This window comes from Lissotriton helveticus, chromosome 11 (genome assembly GCF_964261635.1).
Source record: "Lissotriton helveticus chromosome 11, aLisHel1.1, whole genome shotgun sequence".
Lineage (NCBI taxonomy): Eukaryota > Metazoa > Chordata > Amphibia > Caudata > Salamandridae > Lissotriton > Lissotriton helveticus.
The window spans coordinates 680476126-680503506 of record NC_136072.1 but is presented as its reverse complement, the minus strand read 5'-3'; the positions used below and the strand labels follow the sequence as shown (position 1 = coordinate 680503506).

General features: G+C 45.7%; 1 protein-coding gene across 1 annotated transcript in view; it reads left to right on the top strand.

Annotated features, from left to right (window-relative positions):
* Window positions 1–27381, top strand: part of TET3 (tet methylcytosine dioxygenase 3) — a 386815-nt gene that overhangs the window by 300141 nt on the left and 59293 nt on the right. Inside the window, exon 9 of the mRNA XM_078666542.1 lies at window positions 7950–8087. Coding sequence (XP_078522668.1) covers window positions 7950–8087 — 138 coding nt within the window. The remainder of the gene's footprint in view (window positions 1–7949; window positions 8088–27381) is intronic.

The following is a 27381-nucleotide window of genomic DNA, read 5'->3' as shown; positions in this document are numbered from 1 at the left end:
ACCCACCCTGGATCTCAGGCCCTTGAAAAGGTACATAAAACCAAAACATTTAATTTCAAGTTGGCAGGTCAAGTGCTAGTTATCCCTCGGGTGGAGTACGGAAGTGTATCTTTGTGTTGCCTTCGTAAAGCTACAACAGCACCCCTAAGAGCCTCAGTAAATGCAGCAGCGAGACTCGTCACTGGTTCGGAAAGAAGCTCACATATCTCCCCAGACGTAAAAGCCTTGAACTGCCTACTGCTTGAAACCAGAATTCACCTAAAAATAGCATACAAGACGCATAAGGCATTACACCACAAAGCACCAAACTACCTCGCACAGAAATTGACGATCTCGGGTGGGACAAGAGCCTCAAGAAGTGCTGAAAACCTGCTACTGAAATGGCAAAGATACAACAGGAAGAAAACTTATAAATGATCCTTCTGTAGGATGGCGCCCAGGATATGGAACTCACTTCCCCCAGAAACTAGACTGAATGCCTCTACTGTTTCATATACTGTTTTCGATTGCAACCGGACACCATTCTTCAGTGCCCGGGACCATGGGGAGCACGATTGGAGGTCCGGAGAGGTGGCGTGATGTGCCCGTGGGGAGCGCCGATGCCTGCAGAGGTTGTGACGGAGTTGCGACCTACATCTTGAAAACACGGCACGACTGAGAGTGTGGTGAGTCCATGCCCATTGCTGCCCTGTTGCGGCCTCGCTGAGCATTTCTGCCTGTCCGGCTTCCCTCCCGCTGCTCGCTCTCTTGCCGCCGCCCCCTCCGGTCGGACCCCCTGGCCTCGAGCGGGTTTCGGGCTCCGAGGCCTCGTGCTTGCTCGGGGACCGGGGCCTGGATTGCTGGGGCCTGCTGGCTTGGGAGGGTAGGCCGCGGGAGGATCCGGGTCATGGGTGTGGGACGAGTGTGGGGGCTACATTGTGGCGGTGCGGGTTTGCTTGACTTCTCCCCTCGGCGCCTCGGGGGTGCTCCGCTGCTGGTAGGGTGTTGGGGCCCGCACTGGGGGTTGCTCCCCAGTGTGTTTGGCTCTGCCTGTTGCTGGTTGGGGGGCCTTCCTGGGGGCGCTGGTTGAGGAGTGGCCTAAAACAATGCCCTCACTCCCAACTCCTTGCTGCCCGCTCCGGCCTCGCTGTCCTGGGCTGGCTTGTTCCTGCGGCCGATGTACCGAACCTCTGCCGTTGTGCCCGCACCTGAGCCTCTGCTTTCCTGCCCATGCTCGGACATCGCTGTGACGCCTAAGTCCCCTGCAGCCGCCGGAACCCAGATTCGGCTTACCTGCCCGACTCCTGCACTGTGCCCGGGCCTGGCGTGTGTACGCCCGGCCTTGATCTCTTGCGACGCCGGCGCTGTCTTGTGGCCAGCTACTGGATGGTATCCTGTGATCTTTGCACTCCCTGGCGTGGTCTGGTGGTGGATGCCTTTGCCGATCTCAGACGCCCTCTGATTTAAACTGTCACTAACGCTGGTATCGCTGGGCTGCCCTTACTTTGTGTCCAGGTGTTACCTGTCACCTCTCCTTCGTCACATTCCTTCGGACTCTCATTACTGCACACCTTGTCCCTGGTGGGTGAGTCTTTCCCACCAGCTCAGTGAATCCCCGCTCAGAGTTTGGTCTGTGCAGCGGCGCTCTAATCGATCTATTCACGACTGGTCCACATTCCACACTCCGCGATAATGGTGCAGAAGGACCCTAAACAGAGCAAGCTCCAGTTTGATAGAGCGACGGGCACTGTGACGGATGCTCCTGCTGATCAGTCCGCTGAGACCTCAATCCCTCAGGATGCTGAATGCTCAGCCCCCCTTGCCACGGCCCTGCTGGCTGAAATGAGGGCTGGTTTTAAGGCTCTGGACAGCCTGTTCGACGATCTAGATAAAAAACTGGCGGATATGAGCACGAAAATACAGGTGCATGATCGTAGACTAGACGTAGTAGAGTCCAGGGTGTCGGACATTGAGGATGATGCTTCCTCCTCTTTTAAATGGCTGGAAAGGGTCGAAAAGATCCTTAAGGATGTTGCTATTAAGAATGAAGATTTGGAGGCCAGGAGTCGCCGAAACAACATTCGTATTCTTGGTGTCCCGGAGACGACAGCCACCGGCCGTATGTACACGTTTGTGGAACAACTACTCACCGACCTGTTTGGCAAGGAATCTTTCACACAGGGATTCATGGTCAAGCGTGCCCATCGATCGTTGGGCCCACGTCTTAGACCTGGTTTGCCTCCGAGACCCATTATCGCCAGGCTCATGAACTTTTGAGATAGAGACACTGCCCTGCGTGCTGCTCGCGACTTGGGAAATGTCCAGTGGCAAGGGAGCAAGCTATCTTTCTTCCCTGATTTCACCATCGTAGTGCAAGAAGCTAAGCGCAAATTTCAAGGGGTCAAGGCAACATTGAAGAACTTGTCTCTGCTATGGCATGCTCTACCCAGCTCGACTTGGGGTGGACATAAACGGCAGGTCACGGGTGTTCGACACTCCAATTGAGGTGCAGGAGTTCTGCCGAGACTACAAGAAGGACCACATGCCTGCATCTGGAGGGCCGGGATCTGCTTCCCCGCCGCTGCAGACGTCAGTCAAGTGTGGATCTTTTCTCCCAACCCGGGACTGGTTGACCGCTTTTTGTTTCCTTGCTCCTTTAAGGTGTCCTACTAATGTTTTTCTCATCAGTCATATGCACTTCATTTTGTTATTGATTGCTGTGTTGCCCGACCGGCGTGGCGTTGCCATGCCCTATGGTGAATACCATTATGTTTTCTATTGTTCGTTTGTTCCACTGTGCCTCGCCTGCTCCTTTTGGCACGCTTAGATTTCCATCGCACATGTGCAGGGTTAGCTATACTTGGGTCTGCCTCTTTAGGGTCTGTAATAGGTTGGGTGGTGGGTGGGGGGGGTTTGTTATCTTCACATTAATGGTTTATGCAGATTTCCGGTATCTATGGTTATGTTGTGGTTTGGATCAGATGCACACAAAGCTTGGATTGTCCCGATGCAGTTTCAATGCTGCAGCTAGGTAATGTACCCGGTCCTTCCGGGCTTTCACTGATGACATGGAACGTGCGTGGTCTGAATAACACCAGAAAACGTAGGCAAGTTCTCAATTATGTTGCTCGTCACAAGATCGATATAGTTTTTATGCAAGAGACTCACCTTTCTGATGCAGACGGGGCTTCAATTGCCTCCAGTTGGGGCTTTATAGGTTCTTCTTCAAATACAGCAGGTCCGCAAGAGGGGTTTCCATCTTTACATAAAAGGGTCCAGTTTGCACTCTATATCACGAGCCAGGATCCCGATGGCCGCATTTTGATAGTTACTGGCTTGCTGATGGGACAGAAGGTTACCTTGGTGGGGATATATGGCCCAAATATTGACTCCCCGTCCTTTTTTCAAGCTTTACAGGTTCCTCTCTTTTCGATTGACACCGGGCTCTTGGTAATGGGAGGGGACTTTAATCTCCTGATGGACCCCGCCAGATACAGTACTGCTGCTTCCCCAGATGCCAAACCCCGTGCCTGACAGGCCCTCAGATACCTATGCGCTCAGTATTCTTTAGTCGACGTTGTAATTCAAACGCACGCACACCTCCCCGCTTTCACTCACTATTCAGGATTTCACAACACTTGGACTAGGATTGACTACTGGTTAGTTTCCCCTGGGGTGGCGGGCTGGCTTGATGCTGTCCTAACCCTCCCCCGCATGCTTTCAGATCACTCTCCGGTGGTCCTGCAGTTGAACATTCCCAGGGCTGGTGGTTATGAGAGGCAATGGCGGTTTCCTGGCCGTGCCTTGTTGGACACTGTTTTTAATGAAGAGATCCGACGGGCTATCGAGGACTATTTCGATTTAAACAACGGGTCGGTTGACACGTGGGCGGTTTATTGGGAGGGCTTTAAGGCTTACATCAGGGGAGTATGCGTCTCTAAACACGCTGGTGTCCTGCGTGACCTCCGCTCCACTTTGAACCGTATCGAGCGAGATATCGCCGCCTTGGATGGTAATGTGCTCATTTCGCCCCTTGCGTCTACTGAGTCGAGGCGGTCGGAGTTGTTATTGGAATTTAGAGAAGCTGCCGAAAGGGAGCTATTGTTCCTTAGTAAGCATCATGTTGCACGGTGATATGGTGAAGGCGAGCGTCCTGGTAGGCTATTGGCCAACACTCTGCGTCCTCGGCGTGGCTCTGCCTACATCACTACAATGACTAGCCCCGATGGTACCCCTTTGCACTCCACTCTGGATATTTGCGGCCACTTTCTCTCCTACTATAAATCACTCTATACGTCTTGGCTGTCGGGTGACCTAAGTGAACAGGGGGATTATTTATCTGAGATCACTTTGGTGTATTTGGAATGACATATGCAGGACTTTCTCCTGACCCCCATTACTCCAGATAGCATTGTCGAGGCCATTGATGCACTACGTTCCTCTTCGGCACCGGGTCTCGATGGTTTTTCTGCCGATTTCTACAAGGCGTATAAGGATATCCTGCTGCCGCGCTTAGTGGAGGTCTACGCCGAGGCACTTGCAGTTGGTATTCTTCCCCCTACATTTTGGGAGGCGGTGATCATTCTATTGCCCAAGCCGGGGAAAGACCCCAAGTTGTGTGGCTCCTAAAGGCCATTATCACTATTGAACCTAGACTATAACATTTTGGCCAAGGTTGTTGCGATCAGATTGTCATTATTGATGGAATTTATTATTTCACTGGCGCAGTCGGGATTTGTCCCGCTCAGGTCCACTTCTTTGAACCTAAGGAACTTATACGGTCTTGCATAGAATCGAGCCCTCCACACATGCCGCTGCTATCCTTCTAGATCCTGAAAATGCGTTTGATTCCCTCGAATGGCCCTTTTTCCTATCGGTCATGCGCCATATGGGCATGCCTGAGTACTTTGTCACTACTGTGGCTCTGTTATATACTAACGCAACGGCCAGACTGCGCCTCAACGGCACTCTTTCCGATCCTTTTCCCTTGTCTCGCGGCACGAGACAAGGATGTCCTTTATTTCTGCTCCTTTTCATTTTGGCCATGGACCCTTTAGTTCGCCAATTCCAGGAGAATCACTTACACCGTGACCTGCAATTTCGTACAGGCCCCCTTTTAATCTCCTTGAATGCGGATGACACTGTTCTCTATGTCAGGATGCCTCATATCAACCTTGAGCCCCTGATTTTGGAAATTGTTAGGTTCGGAAGGTTTTCTGGGCTTAGTATTAATTGGCATACATTCGTTATTTTCCCTCTTACGGCTGGCCCCACTGCCTGGCCGTCTGAGTTTCCGCTGGAATGGTGTGATGACGCGATTAAATATCTCTGAGTTTATATTCAACTTGACACTGCTACGATGATCAGGCTTAACTATGGCAGAACAATTAGCTTGTTAGAGACACAGGTCACGAAGTGGTTACGTCTCCCGCTATCCATGGTGGGCAGGGTTGCCATTATTAAGATGGTCATTCTGCCCCGGTTACTGTACCTTTTTAACAAAATTCCCATCCCTATCACCAAGTCATTCTTTCTACAGTTTGGTTCACTACTGTTGCGATTAATATGGGGGGACAAGACTCCCTGTGTCAGCTGGAAGATTCTTACTTTGCCATATGACCGAGGTGGGTTCGGGGTACCTGATTTTCATTTGTATTACCTGGTTGCGCAGTGTTGCTACGCATATGCATGGTTCCACCCGGACGCACGCATTCCATATTTGAAACCAGAGGCTGATCTGGTTCTCCCACGCAAGCTTCTTACTTTCCTACCCTCGGGCAAACCTCAGGACCCGCGAGATGTTCAAACGGTCTCTACCACGTGCTGGGCTTGGGACAGACTACGTAGATTGGTGGGGTTTGACTTATTGTTTTCTCCTGACTTACCTTTGCCTAATCCTTCCTTGCTCCCGATTACTGGGGAGGCCTTGGTCCAACGCACCCTGGAGAAATTCCAGATTCGTACGCTCGGTGATTTATTCCCCGACGGGCATGCTTTTTCGATGTCGGAAGAGGCCCGTTTTAGTGAGCGTACCTTTATAGATTCCTTTGTCCTAACCCGGGTGCGGTCCTCGCTTCGGACCGTGTTTCCTTCTTTTCCTTCTGCCCCCGAACCTACCCCTCCCCTGACGCTGCTGATGCAGAACCCAGCTGGGGCCCATTTGATTTCCAAACTATATAGACAGTGTGGCGTGATTAGGCCTGTGGATGACTCCAGGGTGCGAGTGGCCTGGGAGGTCGACTTGGGCAAGCCTACCTCTGACGACCAATGGGAGCAGTGCGGCAGGGCCACCGGTGAAATCTCCCTGAACAGCAGACACAAACTACTCCATTTTAAGTTTCTCCGCAGGCTGTTCTTCACTCCCGCCCACTCCCATAGAATAGACAATTCCAGACCACACCACTGTCAGAAATGCTTATCTCCCTTTGCAGACTTTTCCCACGTTGCTTGGACATGTCCTAAAATTCATCAGTACTGGACGAGCGTACACAGTACGTTAGGGGACATACTGTCCATGCAGCTTTTGCCTACTCCAGACGTTGCACTACTGGGTTATGTTGTTAATTTCCCTCGGAAGGTTCGTAGGCTGGCCGCCCTGGGGTTCCTCTTGGCTAAACGCGAGATTGCACTATTATGGGGTAGCAGACTTGCCCCCACTCTTCAGTCCTGGCTGAGAAGCTTGGCATTTTGCAATGTCAACTGTGCGGAATTTTGTACTTTGCTTCCCAGTTCATCCAGGCCAGTGGACATCTGGGGCCGATAAAAGGAATACATAGCCCGATGTGGGATGACACAAGATTCACAGATGGTGGCTGGCATTACCCCGGAGGGGGTGGGTTAGGGGCTTTTTCTAGATGTGAGTGGAGGTCTCCATGTGGGGTCCTCGTGGTAATACTGCCCTTCCTGATGTTTGGCTTGATCTCTCTCACTGGAGTTTGGGTACTTCATCTTCATCCTTGACTTATTGTGTTATGGTGCGTTTGTGTATAATGTGCATTTTTATTGCTGGACCACATTGCATTAGTTGCTGCTGTAATTATATGTGCAGGTGTTGTGCTGTTCTACCACGATGACACTCCATCATTGCTGTTTCTACTGACTGCATTGTATCATTGCTGCTTTGTTTCTGTATAAAAACCAGAAAAATAAAGTATTTAAAAGAATTTCTTTTTAAAAAAGGGGGACTGTACTGCCGGTGGGGTCTGTGGTGGTAAACCAACTCATCAAATGCTTTCAAACCGGCCTCGTTCTTTGTACTGCAACCCAATGGTGACAATTCCTTCCAAGGTCAGAGAAGCCTCAAGGATGCGATGTGCATAGTCCGATTTAAGCATATTTTACTGTGTAGCAAGATTGAACGAGCGCCCGCCCACCATTACGTAGACTTTCCTCTTTTAGAGCCGTCCCACTCAGACGGGCTCAGGTTGACTTGCTGCTGGCGTAAAAGTTTTCTTATCTTCTTTATGGGCCATCTGACGCCCCATAAAGAAGATAAGAAACCTTTTACCACAGCAGTAAGTCAAGGAGCCCAGTCTGAAAGGAACAGGGCGAAAAGAGAAAGAAGAACGTCACTAGAACCTCTTCTCCAGTGGCTGGCCACCGTTTAGGAGGCCAGCCAATGGAGAAGAGGGGCGGGGCTTAACCCTCACTAGTGAAGTACACCTAAAACATAAAATCTCGCGAGCTTCACTGCGCATGTGCGCAGTACGCCACGCGAGACCTAAAAAGAGGGGCGGTGGTAGAGAATAAATACCATTCTGGACCCAGACACTATATGATTGAATAATGCTCTGCATGAAAATTCAGGAAGTCTTCAAGCTGCAAAACTGCTCCAACAGGTAAGTAACCATTTCATTCCCATAAAATATTAATGTTTATAGTAGACAACCCTGATATTTCTCCTTGCTCATGTGTGTTTTTAGTAATAAAACCATGATTTCTCCAAATGTAATCTTGATTTCCTCCCTCAGGTTAAAAGCGAAGAGGCAGCAATAGACTGCCGTTTGGGTCTGAAAGAAGGGCGCCCCTTTGCAGGCGTGACCGCATGCATGGACTTTTGTGCTCATGCTCACAAAGATCAACATAATTTGTATAATGGATGCACAGTGGTAAGTGGAGAGATTTATCTGATGCAGATTGTTTACGTTGCTCACTTGCTGTATTGTTTGTGTAATTTGATTTATTTAACATTTCAGATGAGTTCATTAGTGAACATTATTGAAGTAGTATAACAGCAAAGTAACGAACTGAATTATGACAAAATGTATCACTGCTACATCTACCTTTTTAGCCATCTTTATATATATTATATATATATATATATATATATATATAGCTAATGTGTTCTTGTAAAAAATTAATAAAGCTTGATGAAATATATATACATATATACATACACATACATAAAATACCCTTTCAGCATTATAAAACAATGTATAATTGCATACTATAGTGCCAAACATTGAACAGACCTCATCAATAGCCAATATTTTATCATTATTGATATGGTGTTAGGATTGTACTCCTGTCCATTATGTGTCTTGTAAGTACTGTGTCATATATGGGCAGGAATAGATTGGGCATCACGTGCAAGGTACAGTTTGGGTATATAGTTTGTGCATTACAAAGTAATCACTCTATATAGAGCTATGGCATATTTGTTGCTTGCACCAAGTCTCGATTAAAGCCAAGGTTTTATATGCATGCTTTGCCCTTATTTTATGCTGGACTGAGCAACATAAGCTAAAGTTCATAGCACAATTAAAATCTCCACCTGTAATAGATGGTTCATGAAAATGCAACAAGATTCGCAAAAGAAGAGCTCTAAACGTTGTATTGTCAGCAATAGGGGCATAAAATGCATATATTGTACCATGGAAGGTAGGATCCAGCACTAACTTTAAAGGTTTTGGTGCAGGTCAGACAGACTGACGTGTGGTAAAAAATTACCTGAGCTATGCATTCCCCAAAGTTCATTCACAAGTGGGAGGTACATGTGGTTCAGGCAAGTAATGCTGTTTTGCACTGCTCTGTGTTTCACTCCATGCCATGATATCTACATGCAGCATTCACTCCATTGAATTTTAGAAAGCTGTGGAACAATTGGCTTAAAGATTAGTAAATTAATCATTGTCTCACTATTCGTATCCTGTCACGTTTGCTGTTGGGTCACTAGTGCATTTTACAAATGTAAATAATATTACATACATGTGAATTTTTGAGTGTTCGAATTGGAAAAATAAACCATAAGCTTTGATTATTTATATTATGTAGATACACAGCGTGTCACTTGAGAGCATCGTTTGTCAATGGGTACCTCCCATTCTGTGTCAGTGTTCTGAAACCTTTATATGGTTTGTAGAATATTGCTTTCATTTTACTCTGCCTCAAAGTTTTTAAAATAGCATGTTAATATAGTAAACATTGTACCATTGGCATTGAATTGTGTGGGGGAGAAATAGCCTCCTGAAAGCAGCAGCTGTGCCTGAGATAGCTGTGGCTCCATCACACTCTGATTACATGTAGATGTATTAGGCCATGACACAGATAGTGTCAAGAGTTTTTTATTGCCAAAAAGGTCCAATAGGAGTGGGGAAAATAAACATATTTAAATTTGTGCCAGGACATACCAACATCAGTTTACCAAACTTGTCACAACATGGTTGGACTTTAAATCAATTAAAATGTTAATGTGAATGCCAACCCACCCTGCTTAACCCTTCTTTAATGTGAAAATTAAGTAATTTGGGAACAGAACAAAGTTAACATGCAAATTGCTTTTTGTCCGGCCTTCACTTGCAGAATGAATAATGTGTTTTTATCGGCACGTGGTCGGCACACTGTGGCAAGATGGCATTCTAGGTGAACCTTTTGCAGGAAGACTAATGTGGCAGAAATCTGTTGAGATATAGGGCATCTACCTCTCAAATTGCAAGAAGAGTAGATGGGAGCAGTGTTGTGATTTAGTAGCTCCACAGCTAGCTGTGAAAGCATTTGGAGCAAGCCGTGGATGATCGAGTCTTCCCCTTCCGCAACATGGCGGCCGTGATATGGCAGTGCAGTGGCCCTGCTATGACTGAGTCCTGAGCTGTTAAGGAGGCAGCGAGCAGATCCTGGCTGGAGTTATTGAGGGATTAGAGGAGTAAGAGACGGTACAGGTGCTGTGTTGGGTACTCAAAAAGTAGACCAGAAAGGGAACCAAACAAAGTAACAGTGGCTGACTGGCAACCCAGAATAACGTACTAGGTGGAAGTGGAGACTAGCTGGAGCATGACCCCTTCCGTCTGCAGAATTTGGAAGGGATCAGCCTAGTAGTGGCATGGCCCCCCAGGGTCAGACATGAATGGTAGATTGAGAACCTCACAACGGAAAGGTGTTGGTCCAGCAAAGTATCAGCCGCAGCAACGCTTTAAAGTCTTCACTGAAAAGGCTTGGTTGGATGCATGCTGTGATAATAGAAACGCCTAATGGGTAACCTACCAAATCCGAGGCAAATCCTCCTGTCAAGAGCTTCTAGGATGGTCTGGGAGATGGAACAATTACACAAATTGGAAAATACTTCAATAGGGGATTTTCAAACTACAGATCAAGCTCACCACAGATCGAAGTCAAGGAACATGACCAGGAGGATCAGAATCAATCACTGTGGGAAGTGCTGCAGGTGGTCAGAGACCAAAAATGCCCTGAGCACACAATGACAGTGGATTTAAAAAATAATATATCACCATGGGTGGCAGTGGTTGAACACTGTTAAAATATGGGTCTCTAGTTGGCAGAGGTATGCACCCTGTCCAAGTAGGGACCACAATTCTAGTCTGGGTATGTTAGATACACACCAAAAGATAACCTGCGCTCACCCACTGGTAGCTTGGCACAGAGCAGTCAAGCGTATCTAAAGAGGCAATGTGTAAAGTATTTGTGCAGCACACACGTAGCAACACAATGGCAGTAACACAAAACTGCTCCATAGAGGGTTAGAAACATGTATTATATTTTTATGATTAAAATTAGACCAAGATGACAAAAATCCAATAAGTAGAAGCGGAGTTGCATTTTGAAAGAATAAATCAAAAACGAGTGCAGTCAAATTGCGTTTAGGTGTTAATTGAGGTCGCGCTGGACCAGGGTCAATCTAAAGTTCACGCCAACCATGATGGAAGGCAGGCTGGCTACAGGACCCATGCAGGGCCCTATGAAAATGTACAGTGGATGGAGCAAGCGTCCATGTTAAAGACTTGCTGCGTCTGGTCAGATTCACGCATTTGGGTCAATACATCAGTGTCATCACTGTGTCAATTCTGATAGATTTTGCACAGCAGAAATCACCTTTCAAGGGCTCAGGACTGGATTGGCACCACTTGTCAGGGCAGGACTCACCAATGGCATTGTCCAGGTGCTGTTGCAGGAACTCTTTAATGGCCCTGAGACCTCAAAACAGGGGCAAGCCATCAAGCCCTTGGAGTCACTCTGGGTTTCCGAGAAGGGTCCAGTCCTTGTCCTCTGCAGGGCAGAGATCAGCAGGGCGACTCAGCAAAGCCGTTTCTTCGGAGCAGCAGTCAGGCAAAGTGGCAATCCTTGTAGCACAGCAGTCTTTACTCCTGGCAGAATTCTCCATGGGTCCATTAGTGTTCTGTCTTGGTAGGTTCAGAGCCCCTGTACTTATACCCAGTTGTGCGTTTGAAGGGGGGGGTGACTTTAAAGCAGGCTTTTGAAATGCACAGGTCCATTTTCATCCCAGCCCTGTCTGACAGGCCTGCTGTGAAGGGTGAGGGGGTACTAATCCCTTTATATGGGACATTGGGCAATGCCTATTCAGGTGTCAGCTCCTCCTCCCTCTCTTCCTGCCCAGAAACAGCTATCAGAGGCAGATGCGTTCTCTGTCACACCCACCTTTCCTTTGTTTGAGGCCATCTAGAGGGAATGCACAAGGCGTAGCTGTCATCCACTCCAAACTTGTATTGGAGACAGGCTCCAAGGCACACAGAGCAGTAAGAGCAAAGAAATTTCCACTTTCTAAAAGTGGCATTTCTAAAATAGTAATGTTAAATCCAACTTTACCCTTAAAGAGGATTAACCATTACCATTCCAAAGATATGAAACCTGATGCACCTACTCCTTTCTAATCAGGAACTTCTGCTTAAACGTGTATTAAGAAATTCCCAATGCTAGCCAATGAGGGGAGTAGGTCTCAGTTGTGAAAAACAAATATGGGTGTTTGTCACTACCAGGACATGCAAAACATAAAAGTACATATCCTACCGTTTATTTACACAGCACCCTGCCCTATCGGCTACCTAGGGCCTACCTTAGGAGTGATGTATGTATATTAAAATGGGAATTAAAGGCTTGGCAAGTAATTTAAATGCCAAGTCTAAGTGACAGTAAACTGCACACACAGGCCTTGCAGTGGCAGGCCTGAAATGCTACTTGTGTGGGTGGCACAATTAGTGCTGCAGGCCCACTTGTTTTATTTAGTTTACAGGCCCTTAGTATATGGTATACCACTTTACAAGGGACTTGCAAGTAACTTACATATGTAAATTGGGGATACACCAATGTTACCATGTTTAGGGGAGAAGCACTTGGACTTTAATAGTGGTCAGCAGTGCTAAAGTGCTCAGAGTCCAAAGGCCATCAAAAAGAATTATTAGGGGCATTGTTACTACCGGCTGTTGGTATTTTCTCCTGGACCACATCATGTCTGCACTGTTCAGACTTGCCTGATCACCCGACCGGTAAGCGTTCTCACTTTCTGATCTAATTGCGGGACCGTTTTTATAGTTGGCTGGTCCTGACCTTGGGTTTATTCATCACTATAGGTTGTTGCCTCATTGATTCCCAGTTGCCGGCTAACAACTTAACTGCCTGTCTTCAACCTTGAGATAATCACATCCACCTCCGATCACGTCACTGCGTGGTTTTTCACTCCTTCCATTGACTTCACCATTGCCTTCCTTCACAGGATTGCAAAGCGCACACAGTCTTGACTATTTGGGACATGCCTTGGACCCCTCCTTTTTACTGTAGTATCTCTGACTATTTCCCAACTGGTAAGCGTCCTCACTTTCTGATCTAATAGCGGGACCATTTTTATAGTTGGCTGGTCCTGATCTTGGTTTCATTCTTTACTATAGATTGTTGTGCCTTATTGAATTCCCGTAGCCGGTTAACAGCCCAGCTGCCCGTCTTCTATCTTGTGGTAATCACATCCCCCTCCCACCTCCGAACGCGTCACTTCACGTTTTGCGCTCCTTCCACTGACTTCACAATTGCCTTTCTTCACATGCTTGCAAAACGCATACAGTATTGAAGATTTGGGGCATCCCTTGGACCTCTCCTTTTGACTGTATTTTCTTCTACCAATTCTGGCATTGGGTGCTAGTTCTGCCGTGGGTCCTCTTTCAACTTCACGTTGATTACCACCGTCCTTTTATCTAAGATTGCGGGCTACACACCTCGTTGCTCCTTGCTGAGAAGATCAGTGGCCTCCTCGACTACTCACCGTATTTCAACCCAACCCACTGATATTATTTATTGTTAATTGATCACTACAGCTGGGATTCAACATCCCAATTGACTATCCTAACCATAGGCACTTCCCAGCATGGTTGCACTTCAGGCCTCACTCGTAATGCTTCCTCATATATTTTTTCTATACTTATTGCCCATTTTTCTCCCCTTCTTTTTTATTTATTCCTCATTTCAACAGGCATTCTCCTCGGGAAATACATCTCTATGTTCTGATGATGATCCCACCATTGTCTATGGGATCAAAATGCAGTCGACTCCAGCACCTTGATACAAAATGTGTTCAATATAATCATTATATATTGGTGCAATTGTGTTTGTACTATGTTCTTTGGCCTAATTATTATTTGTACTTTGGCCATGTTTGTTTCCTTATGCCTGAGTTCTTCTAACCTAATCTCTTGTCAGTACCCCACTTTCCTTTGTTTTATTTTTATGTTTCTTGTATTGAAAATTAAAATGGTTATTTTCCCATAAGCATTACATGACAAAGTCGTTAATATACCTCTGTGTTGATTTGTTTTACTTACCTGTGTTGAAAGGGACCACTGTTCCTTTATAATTGGAAAATAAGAATTCCGCAAAAGAGGAGGAGGAAGGCAAAACGTTTTGGGTAACCATTCAGAGAGGGCCACTTTCCAACAAACACTCAATGGGACAACACTTAAAATCTATAAAAGAACAGAAAGCTGAGATCAACTACTGCATGAAAGCCACCCAACAGTTGCATGTAAGGGCTGAGAAAGCAAAGGGGCGGCCCAGGCCTAACAACATTTGTTTGGTGAGAGTCTCTGAATGGGCAGAGGATCTGTCAGCAGAATGGTTTGTTGATTCTTTCATAAAGAATATGCTGAAGCAAGAAGACCTTTCTACCTGCTTTTCTATCAAAAGGGCCCATTGCATCGCTGGAATGCCACCAAAGCCAGGTGTGAGACTACAACACATCATTGCCTGCTTTGTTAACTTTAGCAACTGCAATGCAATAAGGGCAACTCATCAAGGCTGGTCCATTCAGAAAAAGAAACCATCATGATGTTCACAGAGTATACCCAAGAACAGCAATCAAAAAGATAGTCCTTCAGTAACACGAAAGTGTAACTATGCTATACAGTATATTATGATACGTCTTGGTAAGCTAAGGATCCTGTCTGAAGGGAAAATCTGATTCTTAACAATGCCAGAGATGGCCTGTGAGAGACTCGAGGATAGTAGTGAGTTTGGAACAAAAAACAACATGCAAAGCAGAGGACAAGGTGAGAAGACACCAAGGAAGGATATGAGACCAGCAAGACACCAGGGGTGACTGAGGACTTGAAGGGCACTGCTGAAACAGGGCTACACCAGCCCTAAAGAACTGAGCTTGACTACACCAAGGCAAAGAATACAGGCAGAAAATCATGTGGGAGGATAACACTGCACAAAGTAGAATCCTCGCTTCTCTCCATAAGACTGGAAGAGAGAACTGTGAACGCTGTTGTTCTGAGAGCATAAAGTTAGACATAGAAAGTGACAGGTGCCTTAGGTTTGGGGAAGTTTGTAGTTTTAAACTCTTGAAGGGTGATTGACTGCATGCAGGGGGCGGGGGATTGTGGTTAGGCAGACAAGATTGTATTGCCAGGTACACAGGGGTGAGAGTCATTTGTTAAAAATGAGAGAAATACACAAACAGTATGGATGATGGCCACACTGCTTATGTTGAAAGCTCAGGTGGGAGCCTGTCCCACTAGATATCCTGGGCGAAAAATGCATACAGATGGCTAGAGGCGGAGGAGGAAGTGAGGGTGCATTACTGGACGAAGCAGTACAGGCTATATGAAGGTGGCAATAAAGCAGGTTAGTTTTTAGTCTGGTTAGTGCAAAGTCAGGAGAGCCCGAGAAGAGTCAGTAGGGGTCATAAAGTATTCCGGCAACATTGTGGAATTGGCTGTGGAAAATTGCTCAGGAATTTGTGGATTACCTGGAACATTTGGATACATCAAGATTGAGAGGCTCCATTGCAAACCTGAGAACATTTGTTACAGATAACACAACTGTTTCGATACCCTAGGAAGATGGATAATTGTTAGATCAAAAAACAGAAGTGTAGGAAATCACTGAAGCAATAAAGGCAGCCACAAGTGGAAAAAATGCCAGGTTTCTATAGCCTACTGCTGAAGTTATCTGTTAAATAAACACGGAAATATACATATAATCACCTCATCTGTTCACTAAACACAAAATAAATATGGATAATCACCAATAAGATGGCTAAAAAATAAATATGGATAAATACAGACGGAAATGTTAATAAATAAATACCATAAAACTACAAGCCCTTCTCATAATTAATAGCTTGGGGGCACTTGACACCCTGAAAAACCCCAGGACATTTGGATACAGGTAGAGGAAGACTGGGAAGAGGTATGTACGTGTCTGAGAGGTGGCAATCAGATCAGTGTTTCGGTTAGTGCAACTAAAAATCTACACAGAGACTGCTTGGTAAAAATGGTTAGGAGAAGAAAATGACAGTGCCTATGGGGCTGCTGTCCGGTTGGCACACTAGTTCACACACTTTGGAGTTGTCTAGAATTGTAATGATTTTGGTCAGTAGTTGGCCAGCAGATCACAAGGATAACTGAGAAAAAAATAGGCCTAAACACACACTTAGCGTTGCTGACCATATGGAGAGAAACGACATTACCAAATTGCTCTCAGCTGTTTTGTAATATAGCACTAGTGGTGGCAAGAGAACAGTGTGAGACTTTGAAAAGCTAGTCTGCCTGAACTCTTGTACAATGGATCATGAATATGGACTGGTGTATGCAGGCTGAGGAAACGGTAAATAAAGCCTGGGAATGCCTGAATAAATTCCCTAAAATCTGGGGTCCATGGATGCAATTTCAAGAGAATGTGGGAACTATTCCCAGTTGGGATAGGAAGCCAGACAAGATTACCCAATGACTTCTACCAAGGCAGTATGGTAGAACTTCATGAGGAGAGGATGGAAAGCTGCCTAGAAATATAAGAAAGTAACCAAATATTAATGAACTGACACTGATTTGAGTTGCTCAAAGACCAGGAGAACTTCCACAGGTGAAGTTGATCACTTTTTCATTTTGTGATTGACTAGAAAGATTCTTCTTCCATTTTGAGGCAGTTTCAATCCCTACAATTGGAAAAAAATGTTGCTTTCAACAAAGTTCACATGCATTGACTTTCACAATGAGCAAGATCTTAGTCTTTTCCGGTATACATGATGCAAGACTGGTTTTGTATAAGATCTTAAACTTGTGGAAAGAAACCTGTGTACCCTACCGTTATGGTGTTGTAGGAAATTATAGCTGGGCAGTTTTCCATGAAAGCAGCTGAAGCCGAACATACCTCTAAGTCCAAAGTATTATTGAAGAGGCTGAGGGTCTGATTTATATTTCGGCAGATGGGATACTGTCACAAATGTGAGAGATATCCCTTCAGCTGTATTACTAGTGTCATAGGATATAATACACTTGTACTGTGGCGGATGGGATATCTGTCACATTTGTGTTGGAGTATCCTGTCCTCTGAACTTTCAATCAGGCCCCAAGTCCTTGGGAATTGTTAAGAATATTGATTGTTTAGAAAGGAGAACCCACGTCACCCATCACCATGCTTTGGGACACAGCACAGCAACTATTGACCTCCCAAACAGACATACACACTGGCTTTACTACCCTCTACCGGGCACTATATGACCGCCCCCCTCCTTTAGACCGTCAACCTTATGTTGAGGACTTCCTCACAGATATTGAGCTCCCTCACCTCAATGGCCTGGAGAGGGAAGATTTGAATGCCCCATTGACCATCCAAGAGATCGAGACAGCCATCAGCCTTCTACTGGCTTCCTATTGAGTTTTACAGAGCTCACCAAATTTGTTTGGCCCCAAAACTGCTAGAGCTCTATCAGGCTCTTCTTCTAGAGGGTTATTTCCCTCCTACATTTTGAAAATTATTTGACAGTGTAGCCTAAATGGGCAGCCTGATGGCTAGCAGGTCGGCAGACAGAGGAAGTTGGCCCCATGCTGCTGACTAAGGCAAGAGAAATTACAGGCACAGCTCTGCATACCCAAGCGCGTCTCCCCACAGGGGCGAACTCATTAAAGCGCGTGGCATACAACAGTTACAAGCGGGGCTTATGCCTTATGGCAGGCCTTGCTCCATACATTCTTGAAATACGACTATACACTATTCTGACCTTCTGTACACATATTGGGCAGGAGGGTGTTGGAACAAGGGCTGCCACAAGAGTGGAAACAATTGGATCTATTCCACGATGCTACACTGATGCCATTTGCTCAATTGCAAGAGGAACATAATCTTCTGGTGGGACACTTCCTAGCACATGGGACTTTGGTGGCCAAACAAGCCTGCTCATGGCATATAATGGACATGGAGCCAGAACATCACCGGGTGGTCCATACCCTCCACATAATGAGCAGTTTCCGCCGACTTGTCACGTGGCTCACCAAGGCACTGGCGTCTAACCCCAGCAATCCCTTTTTAGCAACACACAGATGTTAGGAAGGGGATCTGGGACCTGAGTTCACAGCAAAGGAGTGAGATAAAGTCCTTCAATAACCACGCAAACACTCCCAAAATTCCAAGTTCCAGTACGTCCAACACAACATATTACACAGAGCGTATCTCACCCCTGCCAGTTAACACAAAATGTACAGCTCCTCACCTCACTGCCACAGATGTCGAGCAGCGCATGCTGTTATGGTCCCCGTGTTTTGGGGCTGTTCTGTAATGGCCACTAGGTAGCAGGAGATCACTAAAATAACAGGGCAATCCGACATACTTACTATGGATGGATTCCTGTTGTGGCTGTGAAAAAAAGCATAAAACTCAAATAGCCACTAATACATTGATTGATCTGGAACTACTCATAGTCATACAGTCTGTAGCAATACATTGGAAAGCGAACATCATTCCACCCATGCAGCATAGGTGTACAGTGACCTTGAAGTGGGTTTGGGCAGAGGCTGTGGCACTACGCCGCGAGGTCTGAGGGCTGCGCAGGGTCCCCCTGACCACATCTTGGGATGCCCTGCTGCAATAGAGTTTGACCACTTAAGAAGCAACTACCCTCAATTTACATGGCTGGCAATAGTCTGATTTGTGCTCCATCATCATAGGTAGAGCGGGGGCCTCCTCGTTACCCACCCCCCTTCCTGACTGTCGACTCAGTCGGTATTCATGATAAGGAGATGATGGGGCTAGCCAATGGTAGATGCGCCATCTGGATGGTTTGTATTATTGTTGCTGTACTGAAAGCCCATAGCCAGCTCCTACTATGTTATATCACTGGTTTCGTATCTGTCTGGCATGCACTGATGTGTAGTTTCCCTGTTTTATTTTTTTATGTTGTTACTGAACCATTGGCTCATGCCATACAGCTAAGCCTCTTTGTACTAGAGAGTGAAAGTAACTATTGATAAATGATGTGACACATTGTATGATGCTTGAATTAACATGTTAAAATCAATAACAATGTTTTTTTTAAAAAGGTTTAGAATGGAGAAAATTTTGAAGACCTTGTCCTTGATTTTACTGAAATTGATTCTGCTTGGTGCTCTAGTGGATACAAAGACTTCTAAGTTGAAGAAGGGTCCACCAGATAGAGTAATCCAAACCAAAAAACAAGCATTTGCAATGCAATAGGTCTCGCATTAATTAAGTTTGAGCTACTGGCATTGCTAAATATTGCAACACCAATTGCAACAAAAGTCTACTCATTGTAGGCCATTGACTCGCCGATAACCTCACCACTCACGCACATAAAACAAAAACCCTCACATACACCACACATAGTCATCCAAAAAAGTGCTCCCGCGCAATCATAGGTCTCAGCACGCCGCATCCCGTGGAGGGGTGCGAAGACCCCAATGATGAAGCATGACACCAAGGGTCCTTTTGGTGTGTGAGGGGTATTTTACCAACACTGGGTGCTCCCAACCATTGTAGGGAAACCCTTCCATTGTAATAGTGGATTCCTATTGTTTATGCATAATTTATTAGGGAGAACAAATCCATCTAAATACTCTCTCCCCTCCTTGTTATTTACGTTATTCAGGCAACGCACAGCTGCAGGAGCCCTTTTTGACATACACATAACACTCACATAAGCACACATCCATTAACAACACACTATGAAGGAAGAAAATGGCCTCACCTTTGGAGAGGATGAGATAGATGGAATCCTAATGGCAATCAACCCCTATGAGGGTCTAAGTAGCACAGAACCAGGACCCAGTGTAGCGGACTGGGATGAATTGACAAACCTGAGAAGAACACAAATCAAGGCAGCACTCCACGGACTGCTGATGACAGAATACCTAAGGAACAAGATAGCACCACAGGGACTTCTAGTGAAAAACTAACCCTTCATCTTCCAGACAGACATGCAGTTTAAGAAAGAATGGTCACTGATATCGTGGCATTGTACACGTGACTGGCTGGTGCTAATAGTGAAAACGGCCGCCAGAATCGCACAGGAACTTAAGGTGGACATACACAAGATAGAAGTACAACTCAAAACATACCAAAAACCTGCTGACCTTAAAAAAAGACTTGATGAGCTAAACCAGCAGATGTCTGAATTTGAAATTACCCTTAAACAGAGCAAATTCAATAAGCTCAAGAAGGACAAAGACTGTTTCACACCAGAGGGAGCCTACCCTTACAGCAAGGATGGCTAACTCTCAACTAAAAACAATAGCGACAACGATAGTGATGGCTCTGATTGCGGTTCATCTGGATCAAATTCCAGCGGCAACCAAAGACAGAAGTCCATGAGGGGCAGCCATAGACGTCAGGGACAACAGTACCCAAGACAGAGAGGGTGGAGGGGATATCAGGCACAACCCTTCTATCCTCAATACCCCGGACCACTCCTTTTAAACCATATCACTACGGTCCACCACAAACTGGACCAAACTTTCAACAGTGGGCCCCAGACTTTGAGACAGGCTTCTATAACCCTCAGACTTTTTTAGGGTCACTCCAAGGACCCCGAGGAGGCCGGAACAGGAAAGGCAACACAGTAATGTGGCAAGACCCGGAGCAGGGAGATCCCAGAATGAACACGAGGACCATGACGGGAGCACTCCCGAGCCACCCATCAACCAGGAAGAGGGGGAATTAGTAGTAAACATCACCCCCTGGGAACTGATAACTATCCAAAGGGCTGTATTGAACAAGGGTCTAGGTTTTGTTTCAACCAACAAACTTGACTCCTTCAAACTACATACTAAAATGCAAGAGTTTGTACGTAAAATTAAACTACAGACTTTCTTTAAAGATCAGGAAACCCCCAGAAATACTGACACAGGACTAAGACCTAAATCCACTTTCACGCCCCCCGATACCTTACTACCAATTGAGGTCCTCACCTTCGAGAAGGGTGTGATGAGTGAATTGAAGAGACTCAGCTCATCACAACGAGAGTGTTTCCATAACACCAACCGAGCGGATCAAGAGGCAATTCGGGAGCTGGCTACTAAGAAAGAGATCACTATCAAACCCGCCGACAAGGGGGTGCAATAGTGGTTCAAACCACGACAGCATACAAGCAGGAGTGCTCCAGACTGCTGTCTGACAGACGCAATTACAAAATACTACGAGAGGACCCTACAGAGTCACTCAGAATTACGATAGGCGGGATGGTGGAGGAAGCACCAGCACATGACTGGCTATCAAAAAAAGAAGCGGAGTTCCTAATGCAAAAATCACCCAGGACCCCTTATTTCTACTGTATTCCTAAAATACACAAGAACCTGGATAACCCCCCAGGAAGACCCATTGTCTCAGGTATCGGGTCTATCCTGGAACCACTCTCAAAATTTGCCGATGCCTTCCTCCGCCCTCTAGTACAAGCCACATACACCTACCTTAAAGATACGAAGTCAGTCTTACAACTACTAAAAGAGCTTCCCTTTGACCCAGATACCCAGCTACTGCTAAGTCTCGTTGTGGAAAGCCTGTATACCAGCCTCCCACACGATGAGACAGTGGCCATTATTGAGGAAGTCCTGTACACCACAAATTGGAAATACCAGACACCCAGAGGAGTAGTGCTAGAGTGCATCGCACTAGCCCTCACAAAGAACTTTTTTGAATTCAACACCACCATCTATCTCCAGAGCCATGGGACCAGCATGGGAAGCACCTTCGCTCCAAGCCTGGCCGGGCTGTATGTCCACCACATGGAGACAAACAAGATTCTCCACTCCCTCAACCCCTTCAGGCAGCACATAATCACAAGGAAAAGGTATATCGATGATGTGCTTGTTATCTGGCAGGGGGACCTACTGTCAGTAACACAATTCATGGAGTGGCTAAATGTCCAATATCGCTATCTGAAATTTACCCACTCAGTGTCCAAGGAATCACTTGTTTTCCTAGACCTGAACATTTACCAGGAGGATGGAATCTTAAAAACAACGACCCATTTCAAGCCCACAGCAAGAAACTGCCTACTCCGGTTCGACAGCTTCCACCCCAGACACCATCGTGGCAAATTTACCTTATGGCCAGTTTCTTCGCTTAAGAAGAAATTGTACAGACGTGGCCACTTACAAATCCCAAGCGTCTGACCTCAAAACCAAACTACAAAAGAGGCAGTACCCAGATAAGGTCATAGATGCAACCATGAAAAGGGCTAGGAATAACAACAGAGAAGCCCTGCTGGAAGATAAAGTACAACCCAGCACAGAGCAGACAAGACCCATATATGTGACTACGTATAGTACACACTCCAATGAAGCGTCCAAGATCATTAATAAACATTGGCGCATCCTTACATGTGGAACACTGCATTTTGAGAAACCACTGTTCGCACACAGAAGAGGGAGAAATGTCAAGGATATACTTGTCCATACTCGCCCTAAGCACAACCCGCAACTGCCACTCGCCCTACATGGAATACAAGGCCACTATCCTTTGTAACAACTGCGGAAGCTGCCACCTCACTAAAAAGAGCAAACAACTGACATTCAATAATGGAACAAAGTGGGACCAATGTAGACTGACAAATTGCAATAGTAAGAATGTAGTGTACATGATTGCCTGTCCCTGTGGCCTAGAATACATAGGCATGACCACCAGAGCAGTAAAAGTGCGGCTAAACGAACACAAAAGTAACATTCGGTGCAAGAAAAGCACTACCAAGATGGCCACTCATTCCCTAGAAACACAACACTGTGTGAATGACATTGCATGGACAATAATTGAGCAACTGCCATCTGAGGCAGGCTTATTGGAAAAAGAACAACGTTGGGTGTTCCGGTTGGGCACCCACACCAGAGGCCTCAACGACGAAATATCCTGGGGCCAACTCACATGAATTGAATCAGCAGGCATTGGTCTGTACTCCCTTTTAACATAACTCAGTAATCCCTCCTCAGAAATTCAGGCATCCTCATCTACCTATTTTCCAGCATTAGATACTTACTATCCCTCTGTATACTCTGCAATAGAAATTACATCACTAGCTGACCAGCGTGCACATCACTCTATTGCTTAAATACCCCAAACCCCTTTTTGGGGGCTTTATATACCTTTAAATGCCTAATGAACATCGCTGTGCTATTGATACCGAAATCTTTGGTTTAAAGGCTCCATGCATTACCAAAGGGACCCCCTTTCCCAGAGAGTCTGGGATTCTGTACGATGTTTCCAACACTCCTCCTCGGGGCAGCATGGTTCACTAATCCTCAGCATAATCATCGCCCCTCTTTCAATACCCCAAAAAACCTGGGGGGCTCGAGGCATTTTCATAGTGATATCAGATTATGTATTTACATTTCCAACACGTGAACCAAAAATCACCACTTCACGAGGAACGCGCATGCTCCAGTAGTGAAACACTGATGATTCGCGCAGGCTCTGGTTAGGGACCGCATCCTAACGCACATGCGCATAGACGCGTCCCTTTAACGCGCATGCGCGGTGAGCACGGCCAGTCTACACAGTTGCGGCCACGAACACCGGAATACCCAAGTAAGGGCACATCTGACTACTTAATTGCCGATTACAAGGCTAATTGGCAATCACAACGACTATATAACATGAGACCCTACCTGCAGACACCGCACTCTCAGCGGAGCCGCGTATGGGGCAGTCAGGAGGCATATTCTCTTAGGCTTCGTGAGTATAAAAACAATGGGAATCAGACTATCAGTCCAGCAATAATGTAAGTACTTCAGAACGCTCAAACTCTGCATCATTCACAGGTAACGAACCGGCACGAGGACCCCTACGTTCCTGAGGCACATGAGGCACTGGAATTGATTCATAACAGTATGCTCTTTTTGTGCTTTTTACTGTATTAACTTAAACTCTTGAACCTTATCACCACCACAAGGCCATTTGATGAGCAACCAACTTAATTTTTAGAGTGTGTGCTTTATGTTGAGTGTATGTATGTCTTGTCCTTGTCTCTTTTTCACGCCAGGCACGATTTGACGCATCGAATGACATCCCTTGTCTAAAGATCGGAGCCCGCACCAATTTATTTTTCCCACAGGTCACTGAGCCTAATGTATGCTAAGGAGTGGACCACCAGAAAAACATTTTTTGTCTCCTTCCTTTGCAGGTCGGCTGAATAGCGACAAAAGAAATCAAATTTTGTAGGTACAGTGCATAACCTGCACTATATCTCACTTTTGTAAATAAATCACAATTGTAAGTAGAGAAACGTGAGTAAGGTGGGGATTTGTGTACCCCATCCTGAAGGAGTTCCGACTCCGAAACATGTTGACACACACACACAGGAGGTGATGCACATTGCCCTGCATGAATATGTGACGTTTTTCCGCATACAAATACCCCGCATACCATCACTCCGCAAAAATGATTCCGCAAATACTATCACTCTGAAAATTAACACAACGCCAACTTTTACAACGAATATGCCTTTACCACACAAAGGCATGCATGTTAAAGGTATACTCATTGTAAAAGTTTCAAAGGTAAGTGAGTACCCTACAAAAACACTAACCTACACTACACAAACACTACCCTACCCTACACTACACCAAAACACTACCCAATACCCTACACTACCTTACACTAACACTACCTTAAACCCTAAAACACTACCTACACTACACAAACACTACCCTACCCTACACTACACCAACACTACCCTAAACCCTAAAACACTACCCTACATTACACATACACTACCCTACACTACACAACACTACCATAAACCCTAAAAAAACTACCCTATACTACAAAGACTACCCTGCACTACAACCACAACACTACCCTAACCCCTAAAACACTACCCTACACTACACATACACTACACTAACACGACCCTAAACCCTAAAACACTACACTACACATACACTACCCTACACTACACAAACACGACCCTAAAACACTACCCCCTGCATGAGCCTACACTACACAAACACTACAACACTACCCTAAACCCTAAAACACTACCCCCGCATGACCCTACACTACACAAACACTACAACACTACCCTAAACCCTATAACACTACCCCCAGCACAACCCTACACTACACAACCACCACAACTCTACACTACACTACACTACACTAACACTACACTACACTACACTACACAATCACTACCCCAGCACGACCCCACCCCTAAAAAATTAACCCAAACCCCCTTACCTCTCTCGTCGTCATGGTTCCACACTCCTCCGGGTTCCATCTTCTTGAAGTCTATTATTTTTCACAACGCATGTGCATTTACCATACATGCCTTTACAACGTAATTCGTTGTAAAGGCATGCGTGGTAAATGCAGCTGCGTTGTGAAAAAATGCGGAGTGATGGTATGCGAGGTCAATGACCTCTCGGTGTAATGGTATGCGGACTGAAAGTCCGCGAAAAAAAAAATTCGGAGTAACGGTGCCGTACCGCCCTGCATAGCACACCTCTGCTTCTTTCACCTTTTAATAGCGCCATCCCGGGGGCCCATTAAAATTATTTTTGAGTCTACCGCACGAGCCAGGCCCTTTTTAAACATCACTCGCCGATAACCTCACCACTCACGCACATAAAACAAAAACCCTCACATACACCACACATAGTCATCCAAAAAAGTGCTCCCGCGCAATCGTAGGTCGCAGCACGACGCATCCCGTAGAGGGGTGCAAAGACCCCAATGATGAAGCATGACACCAAGGGTCCTTTTGGTGTGTGAGGGGTATTTTACCAACACTGGGTGCTCCCAACCATTGTAGGGAAACACTTCCATTGTAATAGTGGATTCCTATTGTTTATGCATAATTTATTAGGGAGAACGAATCCATCTAAATACTCTCTCTCTCCTCCTTGTTATTTACGTTGGGTCGGAAGTAGACACTACATTGGAAAAAATGAAAAAAGACACAGACACAGCTAAGTCTATGGGTGCATTACAATCCGCACAGACTAGAAGTTCTTTTCGCCGCTCCTTTTATAGAGGAGGCTCTAAGCAAACCGGCGCAGATACGACATCTTTCAAAACGCACACACAGACCTCCTCTAACAAAGGCTACTTTAGAGGAGGATACAGAGGCAATAATAATAAGGGAAGAGGTAGAGGTAACAACAACAACCGCACCTCTTCCACTCCCAAACAGTGACTTCCCTCTGCCTCCCCTATAGCATTCCACTCCTGTGGGGGCAGATTATCACAGTTCCTACCTGTCTGAAACTCCATCACAACAGACAGGTGGGTGAGACAAATTATCCAACATGGCTACTGCTTAGAACTCACAGCAACCTCCCCCCAAACATACCACCCAGGCAGCGTCCAATGTCTGCAGACCATATGACTCTGCTTCAACAGGAAGTTCTAGCACTTCTACAAAAGGATGCTATTCAATTAGTTCCTTTAGAAGAACAGGAGTTTACTCCCTGTACTTTCTAATCCCCAAGAAGGACGGGACACTACGGCCAATTCTCGACCTCAGGCCCCTCAACCATTACATACAATTAGATAATTTTCACATGATCACTTTGCAACAAGTACTCCCACTACTACAACGAGGTGATTTTCTTTCAAAACTAGACCTAAAGGACACCTACTTTCACATTCCCTTACATCCTGCTCACAGGAAGTATTTAAGGTTTGTCATACAAGGACAGCACTATCAATTCAGTCCTTCCATTCGGGGTCACAAAGTGCTTAGCAGTAGTAGCAGCACATCTCAGAAGACAACAGATACATGTCTTCCCTTACCTAGACGATTGGCTCATAAAAGCAAAATCATTCAGTCAATGTGTCCAACACACAAAGCAAACAATTCAAACACTGCACGACTTAGGGTTTACCATAAACTACACCAAGTCGCACCTAGAGACTTTGCACGTTCATCAGTATGTAGGAGCTACCATAAACACATCTACAGCTCTAGCGTATCCCAGTCCAGCCAGGATACAGAGCATTCAGACGTTAGTCTCCATTTTTCAACACCAGCAGTCTCTCCAAGCCAGAGTGTTCATGAGACTTATAGGCATGATGGCATCTTGTATCTTCATAGTTCCACATGCAAGACTGCAAATGCGTCAGTTACAGCAATGTCTAGCACAACAGTGGAATCAGGCTCAAGGTCAGCTCAAAGACCTGGTGTTGGTAGACGACCGTACATATCGCTCTCTGCAATGGTGTAACACCAAAAACTTTTTTTTTTTTATTATTTTTATTGAGAGTTCAAATATAGCAATACAATACAATTGAAATCCAATTACTACAGTACGAGGAAGGAAAATACTGAAAATCATTCATACAAATTGTCGTTTTAACATTTAAGTTATAAAGTGCAAGGTTGTGTAAGAGCAGACAATTAGTAAACTGGTTCGAATAACCAAAAGATTTTGTTTAGAATTG